At 34.2% G+C, this 20,949-nt stretch overlaps 2 protein-coding genes across 5 annotated transcripts in view; one reads left to right on the top strand and one right to left on the bottom strand.

Moving 5' to 3' along the window:
- Nucleotides 1-3,234: 3,234 nt before the first annotated feature.
- On the bottom strand, nucleotides 3,235-9,974 carry LOC129803693 (uncharacterized). 3 transcript variants are annotated; one of them, XM_055850446.1, is made up of 2 exons: nucleotides 9,447-9,714; nucleotides 3,235-4,002 (listed from the first exon to the last, which is right to left on the bottom strand). In XM_055850446.1, exons 1-2 carry the CDS (start codon nucleotides 9,643-9,645, stop codon nucleotides 3,356-3,358), a joined length of 846 nt encoding a protein of 281 aa, XP_055706421.1. In that variant the 5' UTR covers nucleotides 9,646-9,714; the 3' UTR covers nucleotides 3,235-3,355. The 3 variants fall into 3 exon arrangements, with proteins under 3 accessions (XP_055706421.1, XP_055706419.1, XP_055706422.1); XM_055850444.1 differs by lacking the exon at nucleotides 9,447-9,714 and adding an exon at nucleotides 4,068-4,461; XM_055850447.1 differs by lacking the exon at nucleotides 3,235-4,002 and adding an exon at nucleotides 8,090-9,382 and having other exon boundaries at nucleotides 9,447-9,974.
- Nucleotides 4,957-20,949, top strand: part of LOC129803677 (mucin-5AC) — a 63,246-nt gene continuing 47,253 nt past the window's right edge. For both annotated transcript variants that reach the window (XM_055850414.1, XM_055850413.1), the window contains exon 1: nucleotides 4,957-5,074. In XM_055850414.1, coding sequence (XP_055706389.1) covers nucleotides 5,056-5,074 — 19 coding nt within the window. In that variant the 5' untranslated portion in view covers nucleotides 4,957-5,055. The remainder of the gene's footprint in view (nucleotides 5,075-20,949) is intronic.

Here is a 20,949-nt window from a genome sequence, read left to right as displayed (position 1 = left end):
AAGTCATAATTTCATGTAAACAGAGGCTATAAATTTAGCGCCAAGTCAATTGTCGCCATTATCAAAATAGTCAGGAGAGTTAAAAAAAAATTAAAGTGAATTTGTATGTAAAAATTAATTTGACCATGCAATAGTTATAATTTACCAAAAATAGTACATAATAATTTTATCTGTGAATTCATAAATTTGGAAAAGAGCGCAATAAAAATGTAAAGATGTCATCTTATGTGATAGACAAATCAAATTTATATATGAGGTTTCTAAATGAAATTTGTATCTTGAATTCTGTTATTCGTAATAAATAGTATTAAATTATTTTCTCCAGCAACCTTTGTAAAAAAGTGAAAAGTATTAAGGTTTCTGGACATTTGACTATTTCGCTGACTTTACTGTTCTCTTGATTTAACTTTTTTCTCAGAGAAATTTTAATATGGGTTTTAAAGAATACTCAACAAGAAATTTATCAATCAATCGTATTGCTTGCTACATATAAAAGAGTCGATTGTGAAAACTGTGGTGAAATGATAACTTTTCGACACTATCGAGTCGATAGTATCGATAAATCTATATCTGCTAGATTAAGTGAATGTCGACTATTTACACATTATTCTGACATTCTTTGAGACAGTGTTAAAATAATTTGACTATTGATAAATGTCCATATTTATAACAGGAAGTGGATCTCTCGCTTAAATTTTTCAGAATCGACAGTCGATAGTATCGAAAATAAGTTATCATGTCACCCCTGCTCTCTCTTGGAGTTCGAGCAGTTAAAACATTCACACGATTTAAACTAAATTGCTGTAACTACGCTCTATTTATATTTATAAAAAAATCTGTATATCAAATCCAATATAAATAATATTTCGAATATTTCTATTGCAACTCATTTTAAATTACCGAGTTCTGACGATTTTTCCAAATTATAGTATTGTATGTTGACTTATCACATGCATCTTGTTAAAAATTCCGCGCTAGATTATTATAATAAGTCGAGTTACATTACAGATTTTTCAGACTTTGTTAAATTTTCCAAAAAACACTAATGAATGGACATTATTTACATTTTCCACTAAAACTACAATCGTGTAACACGTTTTATGCGAAAGCACTTACATTTTTCTACGAAATATTGCAAAATGTAGAGATAAACTAATTGCAGTAAAATTTTTATATCTTACTCAAACTTTAAACTTCTCTCCTGAATAGTTGCATTTTAGACTTACAATAGTCTTGTTTGGAACCGACGAAATGTCAAATTAACATAAATCAGTTTATCGGTCACCGCGAAAGGTGGTCGAGAATAAATCACCAGCTAATCAGTAATTTGCTGATTATGATTACACTGATCTGAATACAAAAACAGCATAGGAGCTTTTTGAAGACTTTTTTAATCAGCTAAATCAGTAATCAGTAATCAGCTGGGATGTCTGAATTGGAATTCAGATTTATACTTGGATTTATAAATGTGTAATCATTATTCAGCTGAATCTTTGAATTGACCCCTCAATTCCAATTTTTACTGCTCGTTAGTGCTTTTTATTTTTTGCCCTATGGGGCAACTGCTTCACTGAGAGAAATCCAAAAAAGTTAAAATAAAATTTCGGAAATGTTAATTTTACCCTGCAGTATTGATCCGAAATCGGTGTAAATATTGTGCTTTTTAGGCTTTTTAGGTGTATTAGTGGTTAAAGTTACCCTTTTTCATGTTAATTTTACCCTTAAAAAGGTGTAAAATTTACATTAAAAAATATTGATATATTTTTACACCTAAAGTGTTAAAATTATGACGTCAGTTAAATCAGCATTTGTCGTAACTTCCTTTTGACAACTTTACAGGAGACGAAATTTTCAGTTCAATATTATTTTTCTTAAAAATGAGCCCCGAATGCGATACTTTTGAGTCAAAATAATGAAAGTGGCACTAATAAACTGTAAGTTAACTCGAGAAAATCTTTATAAAATTTTTAAAAGCTGCAATATTGAGAAATTATGTTAGAAGGAACACAATAATATTTTATCGTAACTTCCATCATTTATAAAGCCGTAACTTCCAATGTATGGAGATTCTGGAAGTTATGACAATTTTCTAAAATGCATTATATCAATTTGAATTATTCTAGTGATAATAAGTGCCATTATTTGACTAAATTAGTCAATAATACTGTTATCCCTGTCTCTAAAAGCTTTTATTTCATAAGTTTTATTGAATAAATTTTGTGCGCCACGTCGCTTGTTTTGTTTTGAATTAATGACAGATGGGTAGGGATTTTTTCTCACTTTTTTTTGCAAATATTGAATTAAATTGATTTCATGTTACACTATTCGCACTGTTTTTCGATATTTGGAAAAGTTTGTAAACGTTTTATTGAGAAATATTGCAATTTTGCTGCAAATTACAAGCCACGCAAGTGAGTAAAAGAAGTTACGGTAAATGCTGATTATTGAAAATTTTGTATGGAAATTTGTCGTAACTTCCCCAAAAATGGAAGTTACGACAAATTCTGATAAATTTTTCTTAATTAAGGGCACTTACGATAATTTTTGTTTAAAATAATTTTAATTGGGATTATAAAAGTTTCTGTTTCTCATATATGCGTTTAATAAACAAAATTACGCTGATTCCAAATATGTACCTATATATCTCAAAATCGCAAAAATGAAGTTACGATAAATGCTGATTTAACTGACGATGAGGAAAAAAAGTTAATCGCACCGTATTTTTTTCTCAGTGTTCCCTCTGACCGTACCTTGTATGCCCATGATGGTTATCCTTTTTTCAATATAACGTGTAAACCCTTTTAGTAAATCGAAAAAAAAAATCTAGAACAGAAATGTGTGAAGGATGACCCTCCTTTCCCCTAAATAATTCAAAAAGAGCAATGGACAAGGGATTTGGCAACTCTGACTAAAAATCCTTTTTTTCTTTTTAATTTTTATTTGTAGACAAGTTTTTTTGGTTTAAAGTCCGAGGAACAGCTACTATTTCTAAATTCTCAGTACATAAAAAAATACTTAAGGATTTGGTGGGTTTAATTTTATAAAAATTAAATATTCTTCATTTTTTACCCTCTTGACAGAGTTTTTTTCTCGAAAAGGTTTTGAAGAAAGTAATCTTTCAGTTTACTTACTGCAAAGTTTTTGTACCAGGATTTTTGAGAGATTCCCGTCAAAAAAAAATGTTAAGATCTTGGGCAGTTAGTGTAATTTCAAGAGCTGCCCAGAAATTGGCTATTTACTGAACAAAAATTCAGGTCAAAAACAAAAATTCCAGGCCTAAGTGATGCGAATAAAAGGGTGATTAAAAAGTAATTAAATTGTATTTTAAGACAGACGGTAGTCTTTTGTCCTTCCTTTAGTAATTTTGGTTCAGGAGCATTAGGATTTTGAATTGGAAGTCCCGTGAACTTTCCTTGGGCATGTCATTCATTCGACTCGCGAGGAAATCACAAAACTTCTGATTCTCCAGCTTCCTGGCATCATCTGCAATGCCTGAGAAACTGTGATTCGGCTGTCCGGAGGATTCCGGAAGCGGAGGAGTGTTTGATGAATTTAGTGAGTTGATGGTAGATTCTATGTAGATGGATCGGGCAGTTCTTCGTCGCTTGGCTGGCACGGGCTGTGGAGATGGGGAATCAGGCTGTGATGGTTCAGGTCGTGGTAATTGTGGTGAAGGTTGGGAAGGTTTCGGAGATTCTGCGGCTGGAGGAACAGGATCCTCTTCGTCGCTTGATATATCAATAAATACTTTGGTGTCAGGGTCAGATTCCTGGAGGTCCACAGCGCTTGCAACATTCCTTATTGACAGGAATTCTTCAGTCCTTGCGGGAATTTCGGCTGTGGCAGTCGTGTTCTTCGCCTGAGTCTGGGCGGTTCGTGCAATGATCCCATCGAAGAACACAAAATCTTTGTAATGCTCCCATTCCGAAGCCTCATCACCACCTTTTGCAACGAGATCATTGTATTTCTTCTTCAATGCCAGGAATCTCCGGTGTACCTTTTCTGTAAAAAGTAAAGATTACTCAGTTTGATGTACAATGTCCTGAAGCAGTTTAAAGGTGTCTTACCTTGATTGAAGATGCTTGAACTTTCTGGGTAGTCACCGGATAAATTTAATGCAATCTTCTTTAGAATCAGGCTCTTTTTCCGATTGTCCCTGAACTCAGGAATGTGAGGATTCCATAATTCTGGCAGAATTTTGTAGTAAGAAAGGAGATTTCTCTCTTTTTCATAAGTCCATACTCTCGATCTCCTCTTTCTCCCCATAATTGATTAATTGTTCTTAGACAATCCTTATTACCAAAAACAGCCAGGCACACTACTGGGCACACTACAATTATTCCAAACTGACTGAGAGAGGGCTGCTGTGGAGAGAGAGCCGTCCGTTTCTCCTTCTCAGCATAAAAAAAACATAGAAAAAACATAGAATGCGCGCCAACCAACTGTCACGCAGTATCACGGTTTTGTTTTGATTGTGCTTCCAAAGTGATCATCTCGCCAGAAAATTCCTCATTTGAAGAAATTCCAACGTAAAATGGAGAAAAAAGCCACTTATGTGTATTCAAGACTCCACAAAGAACAGCTTCAGCTTGTGAGAACTAAAAGAATCCTTGAGAAAATGCTCCTTAGTATCAATGATAACCTCAACTCGGCTTTGGTAAGTTTTTTTTACAGGAATTTTCCCCCCTGAACTTTTTTCAAATAAAGTTTATCTCATGCAGGTTGAACAGATGCAACTGGTTTCATCCCAAGGAGCATCTTCTTCATCGGCCCCTGAACCAGTCCCAGAACCGCCCGTGGAAGCCACTTCCAACAGGGAGGTTAAAGACATCATAAAGGAGACTCTGAATTTGGAAGTGTACAGTGTTACTCATTTGGATGAAGAGAATGAAGAAGAGTCAGATTAAAAGAGAAGCCAAAGAAGAGATAAACGACATTAAATTGCAAATGAGATGAGCGACGATAATCCTAAAGACAGACACTTAAATCTCAGGAAAGTTTTTTTTCTTCAAAAAATCTCGCATTCTCCGGGGTCCGGGGATCGTAAGACCAGTGATGGAAGGCTCGAGACAAGGTGAGTGATCTTTGATTCTTCCCACTTCCCAAAATATGGTCAAGAATCCCCGTCAAAAAACCCACAAAAGCAAAATGAATAGGTTCATCTCGCAATTTTCCCCAAATTTAAATAATTTTATTGTAACACTTGACTATTGCACGATGCAAATTGAAGATGAATGACCATAAAAAGGAGACTAAAAAATTTCTGCGACATTTCAAGAGAAAGAAATGGGTTAGCATTATGTAAAAATGGTAAAAATCGAGCTTTTCCGCCTTGCATAAAATATTTACAGTCTCGTGTTTAAAATGCTTGCGCAGAAGTTGAGCAAGTTCATGCTGAAGACAGTGTCTGCTTTAAGGCGTTTACACATTGGGAGTAATTTTCGTCAAAAATTGCACTTTTGAGGGAAACCCGTCAAATAATTTCGTCAGATATCTTTAAGATTTCTGACGAAAATTTCTACACCTTCTGCTGAAAATCTGCCGAAAAATCCGTAGATATTCCTACGAATTTTATTTGAGCTTGGGATAAAATTCGCCAGAAAATTTTTGCAGATTTTCTGACGAATCCTAGTGCTCAATCAATCCTAGTGCTCAATAGTGATCAAACTGTTAAAAGCCTTTTTTGTATTAATTTTTAATTTTGATTAAACGATGACCCAGGGTCACTTACGAATGCGATTTTGATACAAAATCATCAGCATATAACTAGACTAAACAAAAAGCATCGTTTTACAATCAAATTTCCGCGGAAAAGTCCTTTTTTCCACTGAAAAGCAACACTGTTAGAGGCAAAAAGCTCGTTTGGCCTCTAACAATAGAAGAATTTCGACCGTTGGAGTACCTTAAGAGGCATGTACGGCAGATATATTGACAAATTTAACAATTATTTGATAGGACCTAGTCATTTTTTTAGTTCCTAAGATCCATCACCATCAAAACTTTAATTTTTCCTTTATTTTTGTTCGTTAAGCATTTTTCCCCAAGATATTTGAACAAAAATTGAAGTGAAAGCTTATAAAATGGAATTTATTTTATTAATTATTAAAAAAAATATTAAAAGATATTAACCTTAAATTGGTCAAAAATAAATACTCTAGAGCTTAATTTATTGAGTGGAATTATACTTATTTCCGGACTAAAAAAAAAATTCTATTATATTTCTAAAAATACTTAGAATAAAAAATCAAAATGTAAATTTTTTATGTTGGCATGAAAGGACGTTATGGACTACGTATGACTTTTATTCAAGATTTCATTTTTTATTGAGTTTCTTTAAGGATAATGGGGTGAAATTATACTTATTTGCACCACTGTATATTTGAGAACATTCCTTGGAAATTGAAAAAAAAAAAACATTTTTCCAATATCTTTCCGGCCAAGACTCCATGGAAGTAAACTCTAAAATTTCGCACTTGTTTTTCGTCCTAACGCTATAATTCTTGCGAGCTAGACATAATCAAATGTACGATATACTAAGGACGTTTCATGGAAATAAAGAGGATTTTTCCGAATTTTTAAAGGGCTGACTGCCGATTATACCGCTATTATAATCCATGGGAAAAGACTTGGAAATATTCGTCGGAAAGGTCCATGGAAACTCGCGGACATTTCTTATTATAGCCTCTACATACTAGAGATAATTATGTCCATATTGAAGAGTTCTTCCTACATAAGCACAGGGAATTTGCTTCAATATGGATATAAAATTCTCTAGTGTGTAGAAGCCATAATTAGACGGTCCTACACAGAGTTCCGCAAACGTCCATGAAATACTAGGCGGAAATTTAGCGTCAAATTTCTCTTCGAAACTCCACGCGGCTTTTTAGCGGTATAATCCGCGGACATGGTAGAAAATACTGCTGGAAATCCAGTGGAATTGCCGGGGACATTGGCTGTTGTAGGTGAAAACGTCAGAATTCTGTCAAGAATGTAATTTTTAAAGGCCTCGTCTACACACTTTTTATGAGAAATTTCTGTCAAAATGAGCTTCAAGAAATGTGCTTCAAAAAATGTACCTACACATTGGTATGATGTTTTTGTCAAAAGGATGGGTTTTTTAACAAAATTTATCTAATGATGTCTATACACACTAGAAGCAATTTTCGCCAATAAATACTTAAAAAAATGTCGTTTCTGCGCTCAATGATAGGGGAAATTTCCTTTAAAAATGCCTTAATGCTTAATCTGTAAACAGAAACGTCAGATTTTTTTCAAAAAAGACAATTTTTGACGAAAATTGCTTCTTCTGTGTAGACAGCATAAGAGATTTGAGAATGATAGCAATCTGTCAAAAATTTTTGATGAAAAATAAACCCACTGTGGAGGTATTTTTCTCCAAAAATTCCTTCAAAAATAGGAAGTTTTCTTTCAAAAAAATTTGAAATAATTTTTGATGAAATCAGCTCCAATGGACATCTTTCAGAAACGGAATTATTCGGATGATATCTTAAATTAATTTGGAAGGTTTTCGTTTAACCCATTCGCATCTATCGCGCACTATATTAATTACTTCAATTACTTCGACGGCTCCATTCCATATTATTCTAAGTTGACTTAGAATTATATTACTCTGAGAGATATGTTGTTCATGGGACCAAGATCTACAACTGGTGAAAATTTGGTGGTTATCCGGCGCGGCGTTCGGGTAACGAAATATTCAATTTTTTCGAAAAAAAATATTAGACGGGCAGCATAGGAAATCGCCAAATTCAAATGGTTCTCCTTAAAAGTTGTCATTCTGAGATAGAATAGTATGAAATAGAACCGTCGACTTGGTCAAAATAGCCAGACAGAGATGGAAATGCATCTTGTTGTTCTTTTGAAAAGTCATGCAAAATTTGACATCGCTCAGATTTTGATGATATTTTTCCTCACTTTCTTTTCTATTTTAAATTTGGTTGTAAGTATGTTTTCTTTGACAGTTACCCTATCTAAATCAATACAGTTTGTAATGAATTAATGTAAAGAATTTAAATTCAGTGACCGTTAAGATGCGTGCTTGACGCGACCCTATAATAGGTAAAAAATGTTTGTCTTTCAAAGAAAATCATTTATTGATCTGTGAGAAACAATTCTAAAATATGAACATTGTATATTCACTATTTCTAATACATTGACAGAAATGGTTAATGGTTTTTCAAGGTTATCAAGGATTTTTCAAGGTCAGGGCGTATTTTCTCAATTAAATGGGGTAATGTTTGGGCTCGTTGGAAAGGTCTTGGAATTTCTGATAAGTTTGAACTGGTTTCTGTTGGTTATGATCCGGTAATAAACCGGTTATGAACCGATAGGTGATTTTCATCCAAAAATCAAGGTCTTTTGGGGGATTTTTTGACTGGTTTGTACATCGGTTCAAATGGGTTGTGAACCGCTAAACGATATGTGAGGGTATGCAATTGATCAAATTAACGGGAAAATATAAATGAGCAGTAAAGAGGTTGAAACTGTTCAGTAAGAAATTAAATCTGATCAGTAAATAATTCGAAATTATCAGTATTTCAGCTTGGCCAAGTAAAAATTTTCAGTAAAAAGTTATAGATGAGCAGTAAAAATTTCGAACCGATCAGTAAAAATATTCAAGTTGATCAGTAAAAAAAATGAAAAATGATCAGTAACAAAAAATATAGCCCTCTTTTGACCTTGTAATTCAGGATTCCCCCTAAAGTTGTTATTGGTCCTTTTCCTTCCTAGTACTTCTGTTTTAGAAGATCTAGGATATCATAGAGGAAGTCCCGTGAATTTTCCCGAGGCATGCCATTCATTCGACTCGCAAGGAAGTCACAAAACTTCTGATTCTCAAGCTTCCTGGCATCATCTGCAATGCCTGAGAAGCTGTGATTCGGTTCTCCGGAAGATTCCGGAAGCTGCTGAGTGTTTGATGAATTTAGTGAGTTGATGGTTGATTCTATGTAGATGGACCGGGAAGTTCTTTGTCGTTTCGCTGGCATCGGCTGTAGAGATGGTGAATCAGGTTGCGATGATTCAGGTTCTGGTGAAGGTTGGGAAGGCTTCGGAGATTCAGCCGTTGCAGGAACAGAGTTTTCTTCGTCACTTGAAATCTCAATAATTACTTTGGTGTCAAAGTCAGGTTCCTGGAAGTCCACTGCACTTGCAACATTCCTTATTGTCAGGGATTCTTCAATCCTTGCGGGAATTTCGGCTGTGGTTGAGTGCATCACCTGATTCGGGGCGGTCTGGGCAATGATCCCATCGAAAAACACAAAATATTTAAAATGTCTCCATTCTGAAGCTCTATCATCACCTCTTGCAACCAGATATTTGTATTTCCTCCTTAAAGTCAGGAATCTCCGGTGTACCTTGTCTAGAAAAAATAAAGATTACTCAATTGATGTACAATGTCCTGAAGTAGTTTAAAGGTGTCTTACCTTGATCGAAGATGCTCGAACATTCTGGGTAGACACTGGATAACTTTAAGGCAATCTGATTCCGAATTATGCTCTTTTTCCGATTGTCCCTGAACTCAGGAATGTGAGGATTCCATAATTCTGGCAGGATTTTGTAGTAAGAAAGGAGAATTCTCTCTTTATCAAAAGTCCACTTGCGTTTATTCCCTTTCTTCTTCATGCTGAGTAAATTGTTTAGAGAAAATTCTTATCTCACCAAAGTAGTCAAGCACGACACAAAGTTGCAAACTGAATGAGTAAGGGAGAGTGTCGAATGAAAGAATAGGTAAGATTCTTAACAATCCCACCTATTGTAATCATCGCAAAATCTTACATCCTCGGATCGGCCTCAAAAAAATCCAAATTTCAAATGTGCCCCACTTTCAAATGTGCCCCACTTTCAAAGGTGCCACACTTCCCGCTATGGCATGGATCGAGCTGAAGCAAGGACCCGATCTATAAGGGGTCAAAGTTGAAAAACTGACCGGCTTATATCTCCAGTTCTAATTAACATTTTGACCTAAATTTCTGTTTGAAGGTTCGTCTTGATCAGTATTTTCAGATGTTAGTTTAAAACTTCACCATTGATGGCGCTGCGATATTTCGTCGGTTGCCTCAGCAACTGTGCTAACTGCATTTGCTTTGTGTCAGCATTCGTTGTAAGCAACGCATCGCTGCGCGGCGTTTGCAACGAATGTAGAAACAATGCAGATGCAGTTAGCACAGTTGCTGAGGCAACCGACGATTTGTAAAAAAAAACTAAAACTAATTTTTCTCAAAATCACCATTGTGCATGTTGATCAAATTTTAGGATGTTGTAGTTTAGGCTCTGAAGTTTCCAAAAATGTGGCGTGGGTTCGCTGTGGTTAAAATAAAACCAGAGATATGACGGCTCAAAGTCCACGAAATTCAAAACTCTGTATCACCGTTTCCATTTGACCGAATTTGATGAGTAAGGAAATTAAAGCTTTTACAAAGCTCTACAGTGTCCTAGAACATTTAAACTTTGTAGGACCAACGCCAGGGGCGCGAAAGTCGAAAACCAAAATTTGATAACACCTAACCTCAATTATCTGGGCACCCGCTTAACCGCTCTTTTTGTTCTTCGTCTTCTCTTTAAGTTTTATTTCAGGGGCCGGACTTCGGTATAATTCAATTCAATTCAATTCAATTTTTTCTCTCACTATGCTTGATTGCGGCTGCCGACCGACTTCACTACCGATCTCATCAGGTAAACGGCAGAAACCACTGAATCACTGATCGTATATGCCAAATTTTGTACATGTTATATGTTAACAATTATACAATTATTAACATATAACATGTACAAAATTTGGCATATACGATCAGTGATTCAGTGGTTTCTGCCGTTTACCTGATGAGATCGGTAGTGAAGTATAATTCGTCGGTTGGATCAGCAACTGTACTGCATTTGCTTTTTGTCTGCATTCGTTGTAAATAACGCACCGCTGCCTAGTATTTGCAACGAGGCAGACAAAAAGATGATCCAGTTAGCACAGTTGCTGATTCACCCAACGAATTTTAGAGGATATTTCGTGAGTACATCAATGCAAAAGTACACAGAAAGGGGGAAGTTTGGCTAATTTGAGCTGTGGGCCTAGATTGTTATACGATTTTTCCGCTTATTTCTAAATGAAGCTGGTTCTTACAATTATTTTATTTAGATCCACAATTGTGGAGCTCAGAGGCAAAATGATACATATCCTATGCTTTAGCCATAGGATATGTGTCATTTTGCCTCTGAGCTCCACAATTATTTTGTCTATCTAAATTACATCATGTTAAAACCCAGTTTCTATTAGAAATATGCGAAAAAATATCGTATAAAAATGTAGCCCCACCTCCCCCTAATGATATGATCACTTTTACTGAACCACGTTATTTAAAATAGGGTTTAAAAGAAAGTTTTCACAAAATTCAATCATCCTTTGATATTGTTGTAGTTTATCACCTGGCCACAAGGGGCGTTGTGGTAAAAAAACGCGTTCCAAAAAATCAAAATCATTGCATTAAATTTCCTAATTTCAGCCCCAAATTGAATTTGCATTCAATTCGAGTTTGCTTACATTAAGAATCTCACCTACAATAAGCTGATCAAGGCTTATCACTAGTTTTTTTTGTATACTCAGCAAAACTTAGTTCTGCCTGCAATTTCGCAATTTTTCTTCTTATTCTCTTTCCCTATACGATCATCAAATGCTAGCCTTGCTAGAGATCGCAGCGGCGGATTAGTCAACTAAATATCACATCGCGAAAAAATAATTTCTTCTGAAGAAATTTTTAGTACAATTCACCAAAAATGCAGAATTTTCGGTCGGGAATATACTTGATAGTCCTATTTGACCATTTTCTATAGACATCATACCCTCGCAATATTTTTATATAAAATGTTCACCGTGAAAATCGTGTTTATAAATTCCACCAAGTTGATAGTTTAATAAGAGATTTCGTTGCTGGGAAATATTCCAAGTCCATTTTGACAGGACGCCATCTTGAAGAAAGTGTCGAAAATTCATGTAATTTTCTGCAGAAATTTCTGCAGATTTTTCATACAACGATCGGATCCATCCTAGAGGGAAAATTTGCAGATATTCTGCAGAATTTGTTAACCTCCAAAAAGAAAATTACATTACAACACCAAATGATTCATAAGTAACTGAGCGGGAAATTTCTACTGGTAATTCTAGTGGAAATAATAATCAAACGTACTGGTAACACTAATCCCGCTCACAAATTCATTACAAAAATTCATCAAATTTGGAGAAAGGTAGGAATCTCCACGCATATTTAGACCTCTTATCGGAACTAAATCGGTGATCCTAGACAGTCCCTGGGGACTGACAGATCCTTCCATCATGAGGCTAAAATATCGACATGATTAATAATAATCTAATTTGCAGAAAAATAGATTCTGCCACAGAAAACATTATTCTTATTTTTTCGGTTAGGCTTAACATAACCTAAAATTTTTTGAAATGAACTATTTGGGCGGAAAAGAGAACGACGCTTGTAATAATTTTTATTTCAATATTTTGTTATAAAGTTAGTTCTGATAGAAATTAACTATAAATTCAGAACATTAAAAAGAAACAGGATCTTTTAGTTTTGAGGTTACAATTTATTCATTAAAATTATAAAGAATATTTAAAATTGGTTTTTAGCTACATGCCACATTGAATAAATTATTCATCAAACATTCCTCGATGACTATTTAGTAGGAGATTCTACAGCAAAAATGAATTTTGACACTAAGTTCAGTTTAATATAACCTTAAATGTTTCGAATTAATCTATCTTTCGAAACAGGTGATTTAAGACTATTCACGTTCCAATTAATAACCAATTCGAATAGTGTCTAATTTTCTCAATTGATCTCATGGAGATCTCAGTGGCGCAATAGGCAAGACCGTTGGTTCTTGGGCGGATGAGATCTCTAACTTGACTCTCACAGTTGTGAGTTCGAGTCCAGCCTAGTGCAAGCAACTGAAGATATTTTCACATGGAGTAAAACATAATAAAATGCACTGCCTTTGCCCAACAACTTCGGAAGCATGAAAGAAGCATCCATAATACGATTAATAAGAATAATTTGATGAAGCGATTATTTTCTAGCGAGCACAGTTGGCTAAAAAAGGCAGTGTTTTCAGCAAAAATATGCTGAAAACATTGTTTTTTTTTAGCTAACTGATCACTGTTTTTTTAAGGATTTGTGGTTATGAATCAGTTAACCTCAAAAACGAAGGTTTTCAGTTTTCACTCAAAATGAAATTGTCATATTCAACGTAACATGTATAGTAAGGTGGGGTAACTGGATCATTTTCCAAAGAGTGCTACTTAAACACTTGTTTTTGGACTGATGAAATTCCTTTTTACTTCTTCTAAATCCATATCATTATTCACTGTTTCATTCAGAAACATAATATTAAAAAATTATCAAAAATATTAAAGAAAATTTATAAAATAATGATAATACTTAAATAAGTAAGCATGCACTAACTGGGTCGCCTTTTCGCTAATTCAGTTTTAATTAAACCTTTTGATTTAAAATACTTTTTTTCCCTTTTTTCACAAGGAAGAAACAATAAATGTTTTCAATCAACCAGCTGTGATTAGCGAAAATATCACTGATAGAAAATTTTTAGTGAAGAACCCAGCTGGCACAAGATTGAAATGAGTCGATTACACTCACTTATTTAATGGATAAAAATATTATTTTTGCTTTTTCTCAAACTTCAATAGTTATATTATGTTACTGTAGTGACTATATTACGGAAATAAAAATAAAGATATTATATTAAGTGGAGTAGTCATAAACGATCCAGATAGCGAAGCGCCCGGATTAGCACACTTGACTATAATTTTTTTCTGTGATTCAAAAATCCAATTTCAGATTTTGAGAATTACTCCAGAAACATTGTAAGCACTCAATATTTGTCATATATCTGAACTTATAATTTGTAACAGAGCACTCAAATGGGTCAAGTGATAGAGCACTCGCTCTATGATGCAAGTGTCCCGGGTTCGAATCCGCTTTATAGATCATCAGGATTTTTTCTGGCATTAAAGGTGTTCGAATTGTATCGAATAAGCTTCACTGCACTTGATTCCACGGAGTATGGGACTGATAACCCCATCCCGTACAAGAAAAAATAATAATGCATGTCTGGAAATCCTCTTGCGGGTTCCTTCATGGAATGTTGTGCCAGCATTATTTTATTATTTATTATTATTATTTATAACATTTATAATTAAACATAATTTTAGATAAATCATGTTTTATGCTGAAGAAATCTGTATACGGCGAGTTAAGCTTGGCATAATCTTAATATATTTTTAAATTAACCTCTTTTTTATTTGAAAACAGTGCTTGTGTTAAAGATTCAACCTAAAAAAATCACGATAGTTTTTTTTTACATGTTTTGAAAGGATACCAAATTTGGAGAAAAATTGTTGCAGTTCTTTAGAAATTCGAATTAAGGTGGTTTTTTATAGGTTATGTTGAACATAACCTCACATTGTGAAACAACTTGATAGCGAAATGTAAACAAATTAGGCATATTAAAATTAAATTACAGTAGAATTCCTCAAATTTGAACATTTGGGGGGTATAGATGACATTTCTCACTCCTCAAATTTGAACAATATTTTCAAAAACATAACGGTATTCATGTAAAATTCACTTTCCCTAAAATTAAGATAAATAACTTTAGAGAATATATCGATGTAATTTATTGTGAAGTAAATGGAATTTGTTGCGGAGGTTAATATAATACGATAATATTGAGGAAAAACCAGAGAAAATGGAACTCCATGAAAAACTTTCTTCACATAACCTCAAATTTTACATTTTGAACTCTACCGTCGTTCAAATTTGAGGAGTTCAAATTTGAGGAACTCGACTGTACCTAGATGAATAGGATACTCTTATTTTATGAAGAGGTTATTGCCTGTAGGTTTGAAATTTGAGGTTAGGTGTAACCTAACCCTATTAAACCACATCATAAAAATTATTGCTTTGTTATTTACATCTCTGTTCTGTCTTATTGGCGAGTTTGTTTTTTATTGTTATATAGTGTCTCTTGTGGCGATTGTGGTCGTTGAACTGACCACTACAAAATTGTTTGACTGTGTCGAAAATATTCAGCGAACAAACTCAATAGGATCTTTTTTCTTTTTGAATTCAATAATCAATCGTCTGAGCTAGAAAAAAAATGATAGAAACAAAAAATCAATTTAAGAATGTTAAATTGCTAACACTTTTTTTATGCATTCACGTGCTTCCAATGTTTGTACTCTTGTGCAATTGGTTAGAAATAAAAAAAAAATTTTATATCTTGAGATTAACTATACAATCGCGTGTTTTACAAGATCTCTCTCACTCCCACCCTCGACTTTCCGTAGAAGGAAGTTTTTGCAGCAGCCAAAGTGAAGGCATATTGCTCTTTGCAAGAACTAGAACTTGTTTGTGCTCCGCTGAACAAATTCAGTGGAGAAATAGTTTTTACAAAAAAAAAAAACTGCAAAAATTTCTACAAAAGCATGTCGGGATTTGAGAGATATTTCTCAATAAATGTTACTCAAATGTGCGCGCGCGCGACTTTTGACGTACTTGTTCAGACTACAAAATCATAAAATCTCCAGAAGCTGAAAGGGTTTACAAAATATTTCTCGTCGAGACACTTTTATGCTCCTTCCTTGGAAATGGACACCTTTGGCATATTCAATGAGTTTCTGAAGTGTGATAATTTACTGTAGAAAAAAAAGACATATTTTCAAACTGCTTTAAAAAAAAAACAGAGTAATACCTACATTTGTGAGCTCATTTACCGAAAAGCAGCCTATTTTCTTTGCTCAATCGCCAAAATTAGTTTAATTGAGTTGAGAAACAGTAAAGTGAGTGCAGATTTTGCAAAGTGAAACCTTAACCTTATTAGGAGATTGTTTATTCAATTTTTTGGATTTTTTGCATTACACATTTCACAGTAGAAATTTTATGAATTTAAATGCATTGGAAAATAAAAGTTGGCTTTAAACACGAAATTGAAAAAAATTATACGTTAATTAGTAATATAGGTTATGTTTAACATAACCTCATTAATCCAAAATTATATAATTATATTTTTTTTTTTAACTTATTGCGTATCGATTTCCTACCGATTCAATTGATTTATAAACTAGAAAACTTTGCAATGAGTGACAAGCACACGGACAAATGAAAAGGTAAATTCGAGAAAGTTAATTCATTTACGGATACTTTACCGACTTATTACCGATTGAAACCGATGGAACTGCATTGGTAATTTCAATACCTTTTTAAAAAAATCCAAACTTAAGCACAGGGGTATGACGCTTCCTATGTTTCCCATATGTTTCCAGCGTGCCGAAAAAACTTTTAAGTTTATTAACTGTTTTCGGTCATTGTAGTACGAATTAGGAAATAATACAAATACAAAATAAAAGCCAATTAAATATAGAATGGGCAACCGAAAACCCCAAAATGGCAACCTACGTAGTTTTGGAGATATGTCGTGAAATGTGTACGAAAACAGGAAAAAAATTACACTAAAACTGGTTGCATTTTTCAGAGCTAATGTCACCCCCCTGCTTAAGCAAATTGGTTGAGAAATAGGCCCTCTAAATTGGTTTAACTTTGAACTTCGAAAATTCGATATCGAAATGTTTTTCGATCATAGGTATCTATGCACGAAACATTCACCTTGACACCCACTAAAACGTATTCGGAAATACGAAAAAATCTAGTAGCCGTTTTCGAAATAAACCAAAAAAAACATGGTTTTGGAGATAATGCAATTGGACGTCTGGAGATAATTTTCACTTATGGGGGGGGGGGGGGGGTCATCGAAGACCGAAAGTCGATATCTTGTACCGTTAGTATCAGTGCATTTAAAGTTTAAAAGAAAGAAAACTAAGAATTTTGACATTTCGTTCTATTACTGTGAAGTTTAGTAAATTTTCAATTAAAAATTTTAAGAAATTTGACACTTTAAGATTAAGATATTTACCCGAGAATATGAATCAATCATTAAAAGCTGATTTACAGATTTAACGCTTAGATTTATCTCAGAATTGAGGGATTTGTTTTCTTAAAATGAGCCACTCAGAGCAAAAACGACTATTTTAATATATACGACAGATGTTTCTTATGCTTTTCTTATGCTTATGCTTTTGATCCTACTTTGATTAGAGGGGTTATACGGGCTTCAGACCTAAGGCTTATGCTCTAGACAGATTTAAGACATTGACTGACCTGAGGATTAGCCGAAATCTGAGGATTAGCGTAGCGTAATTATATTCGAAATAATGGTTAAACTACATTTACATCATTTTCCACTAAGCTGTCTCTCGGCTTAAGTCCTAAGTGTGTCAAGGGCTTTACTGATCAAGCCGAGAAATGGCTCAGTGGGAAACCGATGCGATGGCAATATTGTGTACTCATTATTTTGATTATAATTACGTTAAGCCTTGTCTTGGCTTAAGCCCTAGATAGCCTAGATATCTCCAGAATATTAGCCATATGGCTTAACTTTCCTAATTGCTTATCAGTCAGTATTCTTGAAAAATTTTTCAACTAAAAATTGGATTATTAGGGCAAATGATCTATAAGATTTTGAAAAAAAAAATAAACAATAAAATTGAATTTTATTTTGGATTTTGAAACCTTCCAGAACTGGTCTGAGAATCTCTAGTCTGAAGACCGCTTTAGTTGGCTTGAATATATTTCACAAACGTTTTGTAAATGTGTCTCAATAAAAGTTTCAGCTTGCTAAAATGCCCACCAATCCTCTGTATGACTCAATTAGTGGTAAAGGGGTAATTTTCTGCGGTAATTTTTTATGCTTCTGATCTTACTCACTTGCGCGAAAGATTTGGAATGACTCACTTTATTTTCTAAATAGCTGTATCAAAATATAAACAGTTTATCTTATTATTTTGTTTAAATTTATTGATTGCTTAAAATGGTAAACATGCAAAAAAGTGTAGAGGAAACTGAGACAGGAGAAAGGGAAAACTGGGGCAACATGGGGTAGTTGTAAACACTGATTTTTATGTCTATACTATTTGGATTAATGCAGAGGCAGACTATTTCATCAATGGACAAGGATCCCTATAGTATCTACAAATTAATAGGACTCGCCCTCTAAAGTTTATTATCTAATTTAAAAAAAGGGGTGGCTAAGCGTCCCAGGCTTTGCGAAGTGCTCAAACTCGTGACCAGTTCTCAACTGATTTATACCGATTCATGAATCACTCAAAAGACTGCAGAAAATAATTTTAAAAGTAAGAGATTTAAAAAATTCCAAAAATTACTTATCGGTTCATAACCGGTTCATTATCGGTTCACTACCGATTTCAACGGATTTATAAATCACTTAAAATATTTCCCAAAAAACATCATAGGAGTAATTAATAGAATTTCGTATAAAAATTAGCTATCGGCTATGAAACGGTTCACTATTGGTTCAAAACTGATTGAAATCCCAAGACCTTTCCAACGAGCCCAAAAATAACCCCATTCGCCTAATAAATGGGCTCTCCAGACCCTTTTTAACCTTTGACCATGAAAAACCGTTATTAGGAATGATTCAACGGTATTTTCACACATGGTCAATTGGCCGCCTGAGTATTCTCTAAAACGTATCCAAAAACGAAAAAAATCGCAGGACGAGTTTTCGAGTAATCCCAAAAAAACATGGCTTTGTGGTTGGAGGGGCCCTCCTTATGTCCCAAGTCACTATCTCTAACCGTTTGGTCTCTAGAGCTGGAGACAGCAGGACGGACAAACAGCGTGACAATATTTTTTAGAAATAATCTGAAACGCGAGGATTCGTTGAGAAAAGCGGTCTCCGGGAAGTGGAAGGTGGAAATTTTAGGGGGTATAAAAAGCCTGGGATTATATATGCAGGGAGTTCCGTTTTGAAAGAATTTTTCGGAACCGAAAAAAAGCCCGCGAATTAACTCCAGTGACACAGTAAAATTGCATAGGATAAGTGTGCCAAATTTCGGCATAGTTGCATGCAAGCGCCATAGTCTCAAGTTTGAAATGTAATATCTTCAATAGAAATTTATTTTTTTCATTCCTTCTACTTTATGAGTGTTGCTTAGAACCTTGTAGAAAGTTTATCGTCTTTATTTACTTCAAAATCATTCTTAATACATTTTAAAATGAATAAAAATGTAGACATAGCTTTGGTGCCTATTTCGGCCACCTTCATTCTCATAGTTCCTTGCCCTTCCGTAATTATTCCAATGCCTTTTTCACGTTATCTCGTTTGTCGAAGCTACATTTTTTGTTATTCTTTTGCATTGTATAATCTATAGAGTATGTAAAAACTAAAAATTCATGGAAATTCGAGGAACAAAAAAGGTGGGCGAAATTGCAAGCTGGCCGGAATTTGGCACACTTACCCTATTTGCAGGAGATATCTTTGGGATAAGTTATAGAAGCACCGTGATAATGCAAGAAATTTTCGGCGCCAATTTTTCAGCCTATTTTCAGCGTCAACGGTTCATAATGCCTTCGCCACATCTTTTAGTTCGATATAATTTCATGAAGTCAAAATTCGCGTTCCTTTCTATATCAAAAAAAAAAAAAATTAAAAAATTGATTCCTGCTTAATAACTTTGGATTTAATTCCAAGAGATATCTACGTAAATTCAAAAAAAAAAATGAATTAAAAAAATTGATTCCTGCTTAATAACTTTGGATTTAATTCCAAGAGATATCTAAGTCTATCCTATTCTTTCGGTTTTAAAATTGTACTCAACTAAATTTATGGTTTGATGTTTAAAGGAAGAAGAAGAGTGCAAAAGAGTAGGAGAGACATATGAAAAAGCTTTAAGAAAGAAAAGAACGTGAATTTTGACTTTATGAAATTTTCCTGATCTAAAAGGTGTGTTGGATCCATAGGAAATGTATTTCAAATTTACTGCTTGAAAAAATTCGCACATTTTAGGGGAATTTCAAAAATTATTTTATAAATGAGCTCCCAATAGTAGGCAATTCATGTCAAATTTTTTCAATTCGTTTTCTTTCAAGCCAGAACTTCCTGTACTGCTTTCTGCGTGGAGTTCGAGCAGTAAAATGCAGTGTCTACTGCTACCTCGTGTTTACTACTGCCCCAGTTTTTCCTATGGATACAATTTGATAAATTTAGCCAATAAATAGTTTTTAGGGCAGTTGAAAAAATTATTAAAACTTTGACGAGTATTTCTAGCAAATCTCTTGAAGTATTAAAAATTATTATTATTTTTTTTTCTAATATTTTTTAAACGTGACTTTTAAGTAAATGCGTAATTGATTTTTTTTCTTTAATTAAAGTATTTTAGATGATTTAGCTGATGACTGAAGTTATCTTGTGCAATAAACTTTATTGCTTGTGGTATAAAGCGCATTCTTATGGATAGGATTTTACTTAAACTTTTGTGTATGATGATAATGTTTGCCCCTGATGGTCTTGTGTGGACCCCTTTTAGTTCAGAGATTTAGCCAATTACTTCACCTTGCCGCTAAGCATATTTTCTTGATGGATTTCTTGTATTATAGTTCTGTGGGAATGGTTTCGCTTTTTTTTTAATGACGGAGAACCAGGCAAAAAAGCTCTCGCGCGCGCCAATTCCTCCACAAAGAATTCCCACTTTGCCTGATCAAACTGAGCGCCCTCCGTGGAGCTCTTGAGGGGGGTCCGCACCTTCTTTCAGATGGGAGAGTGGGAGAAGCTGGGGTCTTGCTTTTTCGCTCAACACCTTGCTCCATCAGTTGTACCTCAGCGATTTTCTCGTGTTGCTGTCTTTCACCTAAACCACCGCTCTCTAAAAGAAATTTCACTTGGATTTCTCGCGTGTGCTTAGGTGCAGTGTTTAGGTGCTCTCTTGCACAAATGTGTAATCATTTATTGGTATTCTAAGCTTTTGAGTGTGATTAAAAAATTGGATTGCAAGTGTTT

This window comes from Phlebotomus papatasi, chromosome 2 (genome assembly GCF_024763615.1).
Source record: "Phlebotomus papatasi isolate M1 chromosome 2, Ppap_2.1, whole genome shotgun sequence".
NCBI classification, from domain to species: domain Eukaryota; kingdom Metazoa; phylum Arthropoda; class Insecta; order Diptera; family Psychodidae; genus Phlebotomus; species Phlebotomus papatasi.
The sequence above is the reverse complement of the archived record's forward strand: the minus strand, read 5'-3'. Positions and strand labels throughout refer to the sequence as shown.